At 45.8% G+C, this 14,801-nt stretch overlaps 1 protein-coding gene across 4 annotated transcripts in view; it reads right to left on the bottom strand.

Annotated features, from left to right (window-relative positions):
* LOC121569797 (inactive ubiquitin carboxyl-terminal hydrolase 54-like) overlaps positions 1–14,801 on the bottom strand; it is a 141,249-nt gene that overhangs the window by 65,286 nt on the left and 61,162 nt on the right. For all 4 annotated transcript variants that reach the window (XM_041881002.2, XM_041881019.2, XM_041881029.2 and 1 more), the window contains exon 2: positions 13,729–14,417. In XM_041881002.2, the coding sequence (XP_041736936.1) occupies positions 13,729–13,875 (147 nt within the window). In that variant the 5' untranslated portion in view covers positions 13,876–14,417. The remainder of the gene's footprint in view (positions 1–13,728; positions 14,418–14,801) is intronic.

The following is a 14,801-nucleotide window of genomic DNA, read 5'->3' as shown; positions in this document are numbered from 1 at the left end:
GAACTATGGACAGTCTATCTATTGTTAAAAAGAAGGTGTGCTGCTCAAAGCAACTTTAGGCTAGAAACGTGGCGAAATCAGAAAGACCCATATTGTGCAAGTAATTACTGTAATCAAAACAAGCATCACAAAGCAATTGTGAACAGCAGACAAATGCTCAACTCAAGCTGTTAATTTGAGTCTCCAGGGATGATTAGGTCATTGGAAGTACTGAGCTGCCACCTGGAAGTAGTCATGCTTTGCTTTGTTTGCTTGCTCCAGTCATGAATCGTAATGCGAAATGGGTTAAGTAATAGTTGCTTTTTCCTTCCTTCCATCTCAAGCCCTAGAACCCATGAAAGACAGATGGCCAAATACCCAACACACAGGACCATTAGATTGGCCAGATTTCCATCTGATGAGGTTTTCAAAATAAAATAAAGAATCACAGACAGAGGGATGCCATGGGCCGCTTCTTTTCCTATTTGGAATATCAGAGAGTATTGTGGAACTGTCCTTTGGCAAATGGAATTTCCTATTTCAAATGGAACTGGGTCCTTCAGTGCTAAATTGGACAGCTTATAAAAAAGAGTGACATGATTTACCCCTGGGATTTATGGGACATTCAATGAACCGTTCAATGCAGTGTGACTTACATGCTCCCATGCCCCTTTCTTTTCCCACGATGGCTTTAATAGGAGCTACTAAATGAATCTATTACAACCAGATATTTGTGCAGACAGTCACAGAGCAGACCATTTACTGTGATAGTCAGCCAACATATGTGATCAGTCTGGATGGGAGTGAGGGAGAAATAAAGAACACAGAGAAAACTGAGTTGCAAATCTTGTTGCAGAAAGATTTTTCTTCTATAAGAACACAATAACATATTAAAATGAATGAATAAATCCTTGCAAACTGCAGCCCCAACTGTACATAATAGGCTGTGAATTAAATACAGTGCCTTCAAAAAGTATTCATACCCCTTTACTCCACATTTTGTTGTGTTACAGCCTGAATTCAAAATGGATTAAATATTATATTTTTCTCACCCATCTACACACAATAACCCAGAATGACAAAGTGAAAACATGTTTTTAGAATTTTTTGCAAATGTATAGAAACTTAAATACAAAAATATCTCATTTACATAAGTATTCACACTGAGTCAATACTTTGTAGAAGCACCTTTGGCAGTGATTACAGCTGTGAGTCTTTCTGGGTAAGTCTCTAAGAGCTTTCCACACCTGGATTGTGCAACATTTGCCCATTATTATTTTCAAAATTCTTCAAGCTCTGTCAAATTGGTTGTTAATCATTGCTAGAGAACCATTTTCAGGTCTTGCAGTATTACTTTAGTTCCTTGTTGCAAACAGGATGCATGTTTTGGAATATTTGCTTTTCTGTACAGGCTCCCTTCTTTTCCCTCTGTCAAATACGTTAGTATTGTGGAGTAACTACAAGGTTGTTGATCCATACAAAAATCATGTTAAACACTTGTATTGAGCTCATGCAACTTATTATGTGACTTGTTAAGCACATTTTTACGCCTGAACCTATTTAGGCTTGCCATAACAAAGGGGTTGAATACGTATTGACTCAAGACATTTCAGCTTTTCATTTGTATTAATTTGGAAAAGTTTGGAAAAACATAATTCCACTGACATTATGGGGTATTTTGTATAGGCCAGCAAGAAAAAAAACTATATTTAATCCATTTAAAATTCAGGCTATAACACAACAACATTTGGAAAAAGTCAATGGGTGTGAATACTTTCTGAACGCACTGTAGATGCTGAATGCCAGGTGTTAGGAAACGAGACACTAGAATGTTGCAGTCAATCTAAAGATACTTTATACATGTTTTCATTATATCCTGTTTAAAGCGTACATATCAGTCTTGACATTCCTTTTGGATTCCATTTACATGATAGGAAGCTAATACTTAAAACGCCAGAAGGTCAGTCCGTAATCTTAAACTGGGTCATGGGTGTGAGTTACACTCAGATAGGTGTTTACAAACACAGGGGGTCGGTCTCTAGATGCTACATTTCTCCTCCTCTAATGTTTTCCCGTAACTCAACTGGTTCTTATTATGTGCCTCGGTATGCAGGTTTCACTTTCAAACATTTGAGCAAGATGTGGGCTCCTTGGGGGATCGGGCTTTCAGCTTGACCGTCCCCCAGCCTCTGGAATGCACTCCCGGACCACCTGAAGGCACCACAGACTCTGGGCTACTTTAAAATGGGCCTAAAGACCTTTCTCTTTAGGAAGGCTTTCTGTTGATAGCTGTGCTCCTTGGTGTCCTTGTCCCATGTAGCGTCAGCTGGGTTCTTTGTGTCAGTTGCCCTGTCTAGTTGTGTCAAAAAATTTTAACATTCTATTTGGTTGTAAACAATTATTTTATGCACTTTGAGATTATTCTGTATAATGAAAAGTGCTTTACAAATGTAATAAATAATTAATTATTATTATCATCTTTGGGGACTGAAAAATGTAAACTCAAAGACAATGGCCTTTTGTGTGTCCCTGCACTGCATGCCTCAAAAACTCATGATGAGATAAAAATGTAGCAGTGATGTTAGAGAGGGGTAAAGCTAAAGATATTTGTTTGGGCAACAGGCAGGTATTCACACTGTAGTGCTGAGCGATTAGGTTCGGTTTCTGTTCGATTATCAATAAATAAAATCACGGTTTTCGGTTTCAATAATTTTTTAAAAACATTAAATGCACTTCCAGACTCACATAAAGAATCTCCAATCCAAAGTTAAATCTAGAATCGGCTTCCTATTTCGCAACAAAGCCTCCTTCACTCATGCTGCCAAACATGCCCTCGTAAAACTGACTATCCTACCGATCCTTGACTTCGGCGATGTCATTTACAAAATAGCCTCCAACACTCTACTCAGCAAATTGGATGTAGTCTATCACAGTGCCATCCGTTTTGTCTCCAAAGCCCCATACACTACCCACCACTGTGACCTGTACGCTCTTGTTGGCTGGTCCTCACTACATGTTCGTCGTCAAACCCACTGGCTCCAGGCCATCTATAAATCACTGCTAGGCAAATCCCCGCCTTATCTTAGCTCATTGGTCACCATAGCAGCACCCACCCGTAGTCTGCGCTCCAGCAGGTATATCTCACTGGTCATTCCCAAAGCCAACACCTCCTTTGGCCGCCATTCCTTCCAGTTCTCTGCTGCCAATGACTGGAACGAATTGCAAAAATCTCTGAAGCTGGAGACTCTTATCTCCCTCAATAACTTTAAGCATCAGTTGTCAGAGCACCTTACCGATCACTGCACCTGTACACAGCCCATCTGAAATTAGCCCACCCAACTACCTCATCCCTATATTGTTATTTATTTTGCTAATTTGCACCCCAGTATCTCTATTTGCACATAATCTCTTGCACATCTAGCATTCCAGTGTTAATACTATTGTAATTATTCTGCACTATAGCCTATTTATTGCCTTACCTCCATAACTTGCTACATTTGCACACACTGTATATATATTTTCTGTTGTATTTCTGACTTTATGTTTTTTACCCCATATGTAACTCTGTGTTGTTGTTTTATTGCACTACTATGCTTTATCTTGGCCAGGTCGCAGTTGTAAATGAGAACCTGTTCTCAACTGGCTTACCTGGTTAAATAAAGGTGAAATAAAAAATAAATAAAAATATGCATTATGTGGGTTGAATGCTATAACAACTGTGGTGTACCACAGACAAGCCACCAGGGGGAGACTCGTCGAGGCCTGGTGACAGACAGAGTCTACATCACGCGGCGGTGGCTCCCTCTGCTGGAAGTGCCAGGTCTCGACGGGTCATCCGGCCAGGACTAATTGGGGCTGATTGAGGCTGGTGAGTAATCAAGGGGCTGATTGCTCACCAGCTGTACGGGGCCCATAAAGCTGCCAGGAGGAGAGCACACGGGGGGGTTGGAGGTAGTGAGAGGTTGCTACCGGACAGACGTCCTCACGGTCTGATAAAACCGAGGGGCTCTGTGTTCTACCCCAGAGGAGACAGCATTCCTAAGAGCCCAGAAGGCGGTAACCCGGAAGAGGTCTCCTGGAGGAGACCTGTTTATTTTCTTTTTCTTTATTGTTTTAAATAAACACACTTGAAACTGAGGTATCACACTTGGGTCTGTGTTTGATCTATGTAAACGTCTTGATCAAACCCCCAGGTCTGCCATAAGTGGTGGAGAATGCGGGCAAGTCTGACAACGTGGTCAGACCAGGGTTGACATTTACGCAGTATCAGCATGGCCGAGTTGATAGCTCAGTTCATTCGGGCCCAACAAGCGCAACAGGACATTCAGGAACGAACGCTGGAAGAACAGTGTCTACAAAATGTCCGCCTGCTGGAGGAAGTCAGGAAGCTGCGAGGAGAAACGCAGACCGAATCGCATCCCAATCAGTTTTTAATCAAGCTAACGGATGATGACGACATCGAGACCTACCACTGCACGTTCGAACGGACAGCACTCCGGGATGGATGGCCCAAGGCGAAGTGGGCGAGTCTGCTGGGCCCGTTCCTGTCCGGAGACGCCCAAAAGGTGTACTATGACCTCAACACCGAACAGGCGGCTGACTACGACTGTCTCAAGAGGGAGGTACTCAGCTGGTACGGGTACAGCCTGGCCCGTCGGGCCCAACCGGTCCACGACTGGAGGTTCGTGGCCGAAGCTTCCCCCCAAGCCCAGATGAGCGACCTACTGCCCATCACCAGGGCATGGCTCCTAACCGATGTAGCCACCCTTCCCGTTATCAACAAAGTGGTCATGGATCACTTCTTATGGGCGCTACCACACAACATGAAGAGGGCGGCGAGGCTACGCACGCCCCAGACCTTGGAGGACCTCTTGGGAGCCGAGGAGACACACCAGAATACAGAGGCCCTGCTGAAGGGGACGCAGGCCGAGTCTGGGAGCCGTCGGAGGGGTAGGAAGGACGACCCCACCACCGTACTCCCCAATCCGACAGTCAGCTTGGGCTAAAGGACTGCAGACCCGAGGAGAGACAGCCATGGGAGAGTCGAACTGCTGCCGATGACCCCCAGGTGGTTGAAGACCAAAGGAGGTGTTTTGAGTGTGGCATCTTGGGACACCTCGCATGGAATTGCCCGGGTCGAGAGGAGTCGATGCCATCAGCGGGCCCCGGAGCCGGAACACGCAGTAAACTACGTCACATCCTGTTGGGCCCACAGCGAACCACCAGCACCCATAGTCCCAGTGAAAGTGAACGGTCACCACACCCACGCTCTGTTGGATTCCGGGAGTGTGGTAACGCTCTTAGAAGCGCGCCTGCTGGCCCATCCGACTGACCGTGGTGAGGAGATGTCCGTCTCCTGTGTCCACGGCAACACCAAGCGGTATTTGACCGGGCAGGATACCATCGTGACGCCACAAGGGAGCTGCCAGATGAGGGTGGGTGCCGTACCTGAGTTGCCAGTACCCCTCCTCGTGGGACGAGATTGTCCGCTGATCGCGGCACAAGCTGGGAAAAAGAGTACGAGCCGGTGACCGACGAGAGCGGGGACGGACCGTCGCCTGCACGGCCCGGAAGCAAGCGATTGCCAACCCAGTGTCTATGGACCCGGCGTTGGGGTCCTAGGGGGCGCCGGAACCAACCTCACCTGGTGAACAACCGGAGGAGGAGCCCATGCTCCCCCTCCTCGATTTCGAGGGACCCTCCGAGACACCGGCCCTGAGCCCCCTGAGGGGACAGTTCGGGACACCCCAGTGGGAGGATCCGAACTTGAAAGCTGCCGTGGCCCAAGTGACTGGCGATACCCCCATTTCCAAATAAAAAATAACCTGTTGTATCATCGGAGTTCCGTTTGAACGCATTGCCATGAACATAGTGTGCCACCTGGTAAAACGGCCCAAGGACACCGGTACATCCTGGAAATAGTAGATTATGCCACCCGATATCCTTAGGCCATTCCCCTACGGGCAGCAGCCTCCAAGGGAATGGCCCGGGAGCTGTTCCACCTCTTCAGCCGGGTGGGCATCCCAAACGAGATCTTGACCGACCAAGGTACCGAGTTCATGTCCCGACTAATTAAAGATTTGTGTGGTCTCCTACAGATAAAGCAGATCCGGACCTCAATCTTTCACCCGCAACGGTTCAATAAAACGCTCAATCAAATGCTGCGGAAGGTCATCAAGCGGGACGGGAAGAACTGGGACCAGCTACTATCCCACCTAATGTTCTCAATTCGAGAAGTGCCCCAGGCCTCCACTGGGTTATCCCCTTTTGAACTTCTCTACGGGTGGAGACCCCTTGGTCTACTGGATCTCGCCAAGGAGGTGTGGGAAGCCCAGCCGACCCCTTACGCAGTGTGGTGGAACACGTAGAGGCGATGAGGGAGCGGATGACAGCCATATGGCCAGTGGTAAGGGAACATATGGAGAAGGCCCAGCACGCTCAAGCCAAGGTCTATAATCGGGGTACCCAGCCCTGAGAGTTCCATGTGGGTGACAAGGTGCTAGTTTTGATCCCCACTGCAGAAAGTAAGTTCCTGGCCACATGGCACGGGCCGTACGAGGTGACAGAGAAGCTGGGACCCGTAAATTACTCATTGAACACCACGTCTGCACCCAGACCGCAGAAACGGTACAAAACAGGCCATACCGGATCCCCGAGGCCTGAAGGAAGGCAGGAGGTGGAGGGTATGCTGAGGATAGGAGTCATTGAGGAGTCCTACAGCTCATGGTGCAGCCCCATCGTGTTGGTGCCCAAACCGGACGGTAGTCTGCGTTTCTGCAATGACTTCCGGGGGTGAAAGACATCAGTTTGTTCGACACCTACCCCATGACGAGGGTGGACGAGCTTATCGACAGGTTGGGAAAGGCCCGGTACATCAGCACTCTGGACCTGACCAAGGATATTGGCAGGTACCCTTGGCAGCTTCCTCCCTGGAGAAGACGGCATTCTCAACACCGGACTGCTTATACCAATACCGGGTCCTCCCGTTTGGTCTCCATGGATCCCCACCCACGTTCCAGCGCCTGATGGACTGAGTCCTCAGACCCCACCAACAGTACGCAGCGGCCTACTTGGATGACATCATCATCCACAGCCAAGGTTGGGAAGAGCACCTGACGTGCCTCCAGGCTGTACTGGACGCACTCGGGCAAGCCGGGTTGACAGCGAATCCCAAGAAATGCAAGCCGGGGTTCGAGGAGGTGGAGTACCTGGGGTATTTGATCGGACGGGGGAACGTCAAGCCCCAGGAGAGGAAGGTCCAGGCAGTTCGTGATTGGCCCGTTCCCTGCACCAAGACACAGGTCAAGTCCTTCCTGGTGCTGGCGGGATACTACAGCCGGTTTATCCCCAACTTTGCAGCTATAGCCTCCCCTCTTACCGATCTGACCAGGGCCCACCTCCCAAAAAAAGTGAAGTGGTCGGATGAGGCCAAAGCGGCATTCAGGCGCCTGAAGGAAGCCCTGTGCTCCCATCTAATTCTCGTGACGCCCAATTTCCAGGTACCGATGCTGGTGCAGATGGATGCCTGCGACACGGGACTAGCTGTAATCAGTTACATAACCAGCAAATTGATTGTAATCAGATTACAGATACTTTTGAAAAACTAGATGATTACTTATTGGATTACTTTTAAATTCAGAAAGGATGTTTGCGACAAAAAAATACAGTTTTCTCAATGGCATCCAATTCAGCATTGAAAAAAGGCGCAGGTTTAAGTTTGCTTCACCTAAGCGAATCTGACCACAAGTCAGAGACCACTATGATGACAGACCAAATGCGTTTGATGGATCCCTTTTGACTTCTTCAAGATACAGCCTAGTATGTGTGTCAGTGTGTGAGTGTTTGTGTGTGTGTGTGTGAGAAAGAGAGAGAAGGCGAGAGATACAGAGATAGAGAAAGAGAGAGAGACCTTGTATTACCCCTTCCTCTATCCAAAGCTTGTGTCAAATTCTATCTGCCAGTGTGAGCTTCTAACAGAGGGAGAGCAGGAAGCACTCCACTCTTCCTACAACTGACAGGCACCCCGACAGACACTCTTATCTAAGGCAATAAGGTAGACTCTCTCCTCTAAGGCAGTATGGCAGGTACAGTTGAAGTCGGAAGTTTACATACACCTTAGCCAAATACATTTAAACTCAGTTTTTCACAATTCCTGACATTTAATCCTTGTAAAAAATTCCCTGTCTTAGGTCAGTTAGGATCACCACTTTATTTTAAGAATGTGAAATGTCAGAATAATAGTAGAGAGAATTATTTATTTAAGCTTTTATTTCTTTCATCACATTCCCAGTGGGAACTTGGGTCAAACGTTTCGGGTAGCCTTCCACAAGCTTCCCACAATAAGTTAGGTGAATTTTGGCCCATTCCTCCTGACAGAGCTGGTGTAACTGAGTCAGGTTTGTAGGCCTCCTTGCTCGCACACGATTTTTCAGTTCTGCCCACAAATGTTCTATAGGATTGAGGTCAGGGCTTTGTGATGGCCACTCCAATACCTTGACTTTGTTGTCCTTAAGCCATTTTGCCACAAATTTGGAAGTATGCTTGGGGTCATTGTTCATTTGGAAGACCCATTTGTGACCAAGCTTTAACTTCCTGACTGATGTCTTGACTTCAATATATCCACATAATTTTCCTTCCTCATGATGCCATCTATTTTGTGAAGTGCACCAGTCCCTCCTGCAGCAAAGCACCCCCACAGCATGATGCTGCCACCCCCGTGCTTCACGGTTGGGATGGTGTTCTTCGGCTTGCAAGCTACCCCCTTTTTCCTCCAAACATAACGATGGTCATTATGGACAAACAGTTATATTTTTGTTTAATCAGACCAGAGAACATTTCTTCAAAAAGTACAATCTTTGTCCCCATGTGCAGTTGCAAACCGTAGTCTGGCTTTTTTATGGCGAATTTGGAGCAGTGGCTTCTTCCTTGCTGAGCAGCCTTTCAGGTTATGACGATATAGTTTTACTGTGGATATAGATACTTTTGTACCTGTTTCCTCCAGCATCTTCACAAGGTCCTTTGCTGTTGTTCTGGGATTGATTTGCACTTTCTGCACCAAAGTACGTTCATCTCTAGGAGACAGAACGCGTCTCCTTCCTGAGCGGTATGACGGCTGCGTGGTCCCATGGTGTTTATACTTGCGTACTATTGTTTGTACAGATGAACGTGGTACCTTCAGGCATTTGGAAATTGCTCCCAAGGATGAACCAGACTTGTGGAGGTCTACAATTACTGATTTCTTTTGATTTTCCCATGATGTCAAGCAAAGAGGCACTGAGTTTGAAGGTAGGCCTTGAAATACATCCACAGGTACACCTCCAATTGACTCAAATTATGTCAATTAGCCTATCAGAAGCTTCTAAAGCCATGACATCATTTTCTGGAATTTTCCAGCTGTTTAAAGGCACCGTCAACTTAGTGTATGTAAACTCAAATTAATATTACAATACAGTACAATAGGCTAAATCATAATAAAACGTATAGACTGGAATCAAACCATTCTAATACCATACAGCCATATGCACATTCCTAGATTACCCATTTAAATGCACAGTGGGTTGCAAACCTCAAGAATGGCGCCAAAGAACATGGCAGCCGTTTTACAGCCCTCTAACCAATTGTACTAGTATTTGTGTTTTTTCGCGTTATTTGTAATTTATTCTGTACTTAATGTTTCTGCCACCGTCTCTTATGACCAAAAAGAGCTTCTGGATATCAGGACAGCGATTACTCACCTCGTATTGGACAAATATTTTTTCTTCAACGACTTGGACGCAAAGGATATCCTACAGACACCTGACAAGGCCCAAATCCCCGTCATTCGCATGAGAAAGAGACGGAGATATCGTGGACGTAGGTCGGGGTGCCTTGTAAGGATCCGACGGCGAGCGAGTAAACTGCCTCTTCCATCAATCCTGTTAGCCAATGTTCAATCATTTGAAAATAAATTAGATGACCTAAGATTACGGTTAACCTACCAACGGGACATTAAAAACTGTAATATCATATGTTTCACCGAGTCGTGGCTGAACGACGACATGGATAACATACAGCTGGTGGGATATATGCTACATTGGCAGGATAGAACGGCTGACTCCGGTAAGACAAGTGGTGGTGGTCTGTGTATATTTGTAAACAACAGCTGGTGCATAAAATCTAACACTAAGGAAGTCTTGTAGTGTTGCTCGCCTGAGGTAGAGTATCTCATGATAAGCTGTAGACAACACTATTTACCAACAGTTTTCATCTATATTTTTTGTAGCTGTCTAATTACCACCACAAACCGATGCAGGTACTAAGATTGCACTCAATGAGCTGTATAAGGCCATAAGTAAACAGGAAAAAGCTCATCCGGAGGCAGCACTCCTAGTGGCCGGGGACTTTAATGCAGGGAAACTTAAATCCGTTCTACCTAATTTCTACCAGCATGTTAAATGTGCAACCAGAGGAAAAAAAACTCTAGACCACCTTTACTCCACACACAAAGACGCGTACAAAGCTCTCCCTCGCCCTCCATTTGGAAAATTTTACCATAACTCTATCCTCCTGATTCCTGCTTATAAGCAAAAATCTAAAGCAGGAAGCACCAGTGACTCAGTTAATCAGGAAGTGGTCAGATGACGCAGATGCTAAGCTACAGGACTGTTTTTCTAGCACAGACTGGAATATGTTCCGGGATTCTTCCGATAGCATTGAGGAGTACACCACATCAGTCACTGGCTTCATCAATAAGTGCATTGATGACGTCGTCCCCACAGTGACCGTACATACATATCCCAACCAGAAGCCATGGATTACAGGCAACATCCACACTGAGCTAAAGGGTAGAGCTGCTGCTTTCAAGGAGTGGGACTCTAACCCGGACGCTTATAAGAAATCCCGCTATGCCCTCCGACGAACCATCAAACAGGCAAAGAGTCACCATCTCTGACGCTCGTCAGAAGTGGCAGGGCTTGAAAACTATTACAGACTACAAAGGGAAGCACAGTCGCGAGCTGCCCAGTGACACAAGCCTACCAGACAAGCTAAATCACTTCTATGCTCGCATCGAGGCAAGCAACACTGAAGCATGCATGAGAGCATCAGCTGTTCCGGATGACTATGTGATCAAGCTCTCTGTAGCCGATGTGAGTAAGACTTTTAAGCAGGTCAACATTACGGATTACCAGGACGTGTACTCTGAGCATGCGCTGACCAACTGGCAAGTGTCTTCACTGACATTTTCAACATGTCCCTGACTGAGTCTGTAACACCAACATGTTTCAAGCAGACCACCATAGTCCCTGTGCCCAAGAACACTAAGATAACCTGCCTAATTGACTACCGACCCGTAGCACTCACTTCTGTAGCCATGAAGTGATTTGAAAGGCTGGTCATGGCTCACATCAACACCATTATCCAAGAAACCCTAGACCCACTCCTATTTGCATACCGCCCCAACAGATCCACAGATGATGCAATCTCTATTGCACTCCACACTGCCCTTTACCACCTGGACAAGACAAACACCTATGTGAGAATGCTATTCATTGACTACAGCTCAGCGTTCAACACTTTAGTGCCCTCAAAGCTCATCACTAAGCTAAGGACCCTGGGAATAAACACCTCCCTCTGCAACTGGATCCTGTACTTCCTGGCGGGCCGCCCCCAGGTGGTAAGGGTAGGCAACAACACATCTGCCACGCTGATCCTCAACACGGGGGCCCCTCAGAGGTACGTGCTCAGTCCCCTCCTGTACTCCCTGTTCACCCATGACTGCATGGCCAGGTACGACTCCAACACCATCATTAAGTTTGCCGATGACAACAGTGGTAGGCCTGATCACCGACAATGATGAGACAGCCTATAGGGAGGAGGTCAGAGACCTGGCCGTGTGGTGCCAGGATAACAACCTCTCCCTCAACGTGATCAAGACAAAGGAGATGATCGTGGACTACAGGAAAAAAAAGAGGACTGAGCACGTCCCCATTCTCATCGACGGGGCTGTAATGGAACAGGTTGAGAGCTTCAAGTTCCTTGGTGTCCACATCACCAACAAACTATCATGGTTACTTTTTATTTTATTTTTTACTGTAGTTTATTTAGTAAATATTTTCTTAACTCTATTTCTTGAACTGCATTGTTGGTTAAGGGCTTGTACGTTAGCATTTCACGGTAAGGTCTACACATGTTGTATTCGGCGCATGTGACAAATACAATTTGATTTGATTTGATTTCTAACATACAGTAGGCCTGCGCCCAACTCAGAATTGAATTTATTTCCTAGAATCCTTTCTATATGCCGATATTCACACTTTTTTGAAAAAAGTATTACTTTTTCAACAAAGTTATGCCTGTTAAGCCATGTGTAGGCAAACAAAGAGACAATACTAGAGAATAACTTAATGAAGCCTAGTTAACGCACAACATTTAATTTCAGACAAAAAAAGTACTCTTTTTGCTCCCGGGCTCTCGATGTGCTGTCTCTGCATATTGTTATGGCTTCCAGCAGCAGACAATACAATATCAGCTCCCCCCCATCTGTCTCCTGACTCATAAATTACACTAATTTGTAGCTTTGAAGGTATTATCAGTCAGCTAAGCCCCTGTATTTCTATATGGCTGATTAAATGGTAATCCAAAAACAGAGAAAAAACTAATGACAGGTTGTTTGGCTGGGTAATTATGGTGTGTGGCAGCATCTGTCTGACAGTTGTTTATGGGGTCTAAAAGCTTGGCTTAAGTCACAGGCGAGTGAGGCGACTGACTGCCTGGCAGGCACCATACTAAGCTGAGGAAATGCCTTTCCCATCTTCCCTGAATTACGGTGTCGGTGGGTCCTCCCAGTAAAGCTGGCAGTGCCTGGGCAGCAATCTCATGGAAGGCAACGGTAAGCATTTTCTCAAGCCACTTGTGTGCTTGTTCAAGTTGAATCCTTCTGGATGAGAGAGTGGACATGAGTCTCCCACCCACTACGTCAAGTAAAGTGTCTTTGAGTACACTAATGAGAGGCTGGTTAACCAGGCATTTCATAAGACTCAAGCCTACTTCACCAATCATTTACTTAACATCCTTCAAGGATGACTTGGTGACTTGTTGGTGTGGTGAATTTTAAGACAACTAAATAATGGATAGTTTTACAGTAGAACAAATTAATTGCTGTTATTGTTGTTTTACATTGATCTATTATCCATTGACATTGTATGGGACAAAATTAAAATCTGTATTTACGGTATTGCATCAGTGGAGGGATTAGTCTAGAACAAAGGCTGATTATAATGAGATCTATCAAATAGTTTTATATCGCTGACAATAACCCTGTGTAAACTACCCTGAGAATGTGGGTATGAGAAGCCAAAAATATGGGAAGCAGACTGAGTGGAAAACATTACCACACTGAAATATTTAAAGATACACTTAGAGCATGAAGTTCTGGGGACATACTCTGTGTGTATATCATGCCACATTAAAGTTATTGCTTCCCCCTCTCTGTCATGTCAAGTGAGGATAGAGAGAGAGAGAGGACGAGAGGAAGTTTTGTTCCACTATAGTTTCCTGAGGGTGCCACACAGGACTTGTCTATTACTCTATACAGAGGGCTGAGGTAAACCTCCACTCTACCACACTGAATACATGCTGTCAACAGACAGATCACACCCTGCAGCCCACACATAACAAGACCAACACAAACACTTCAGAGCTAAGCAGAAAAATGAATGAGAAAAACAAATATTTATGTGTGTTTGTGTGTGTCTGTGTGTGTGACCCTACCTGCAGTGCGCTGTTGAGGAAGCAGCTGTTCTGGCCCGGCTCGTTGCTGAGTCCTTTACTGGGGGCGATGGACGTCATAGTGCGTGGGGTAAATATCCCCTGCAGCCCGCCGCTTCCGGACGCAAAGTAGTTCCTCTTCCAAGACATGGTCCTGGCTGTGAGTCACCTCTCCCCCGTGATCAACACGCAACAGTCCGCCCCAGTAACAAAACACACAGGGCCATCTTTGCAGAGTGGCAGAAAAAAATGGAGAGTGAAATGTGTAAAATGGGGTAGAGGAACAGTTTTCAAATGGTTTGTTTTGTCTGATGGGTTCCAGAGACTCTAATGTCCCTATTGTAATATCAGGCAGGTTGTATCCTGTCTAGTCCAGTCTTCAGAGAGAAAAAGCCAGTGGAATCTTCTCAGGGTTCAACACTCATCCTCTACCTTTCACACTCCCAGACGTCTGACACTAGGGGCCTTGGTGATGGTAGTTGTCGTTGTTGTTGTTTCTGCTGCAGGTGTGTCGCCCTTCACTGGTGTCTCCTGCACAGCCAAGTACAGCCGAGTCTTAGCTCCTCAACGACAGAAGCTCTCTATAGAACAGGCCAATTGGGAGAGAAGTGAAAGGTCAGGGGTCAGTTTATCTTCCCTCCTGCTCTCCTGAATGTATGAATGGAGCGGAGCTTCCCAGTTCTGCAGCAAATCTGCAGGGAGAAGAAAAGAGAAGTTTATGAATGGGCTCCCCCCATCGCCTCTCCCAACCACCTAAAGTCACAATATAATGAGATACAGTCAGGTCCAAAATTATTGGCACCCTTGATAAAGATGAGCAAAAAATACTGTATAAAATAAATAATACAAATACTGAGCTATATTGTATGCTAGAAATATTGAAAATTATATTATTTTATATGAATACAATTGTGCAGAGAAAGAGACGTTGTTTAACAAGTAATTTAAAAAAAAAATCTAAAAAAGACGGGTCAAAATTATTGGCATCCCTGTTTTCACTACTCCAGCACCCTCCCCTTGCGAGGATAACGACACTGAGCCTTTTTCTCAAATGTTTTATGAGATTGGAGAACATA

Source organism: Coregonus clupeaformis, chromosome 1, assembly GCF_020615455.1.
Source record: "Coregonus clupeaformis isolate EN_2021a chromosome 1, ASM2061545v1, whole genome shotgun sequence".
Taxonomy (NCBI): domain Eukaryota; kingdom Metazoa; phylum Chordata; class Actinopteri; order Salmoniformes; family Salmonidae; genus Coregonus; species Coregonus clupeaformis.
The sequence above is the reverse complement of the archived record's forward strand: the minus strand, read 5'-3'. Positions and strand labels throughout refer to the sequence as shown.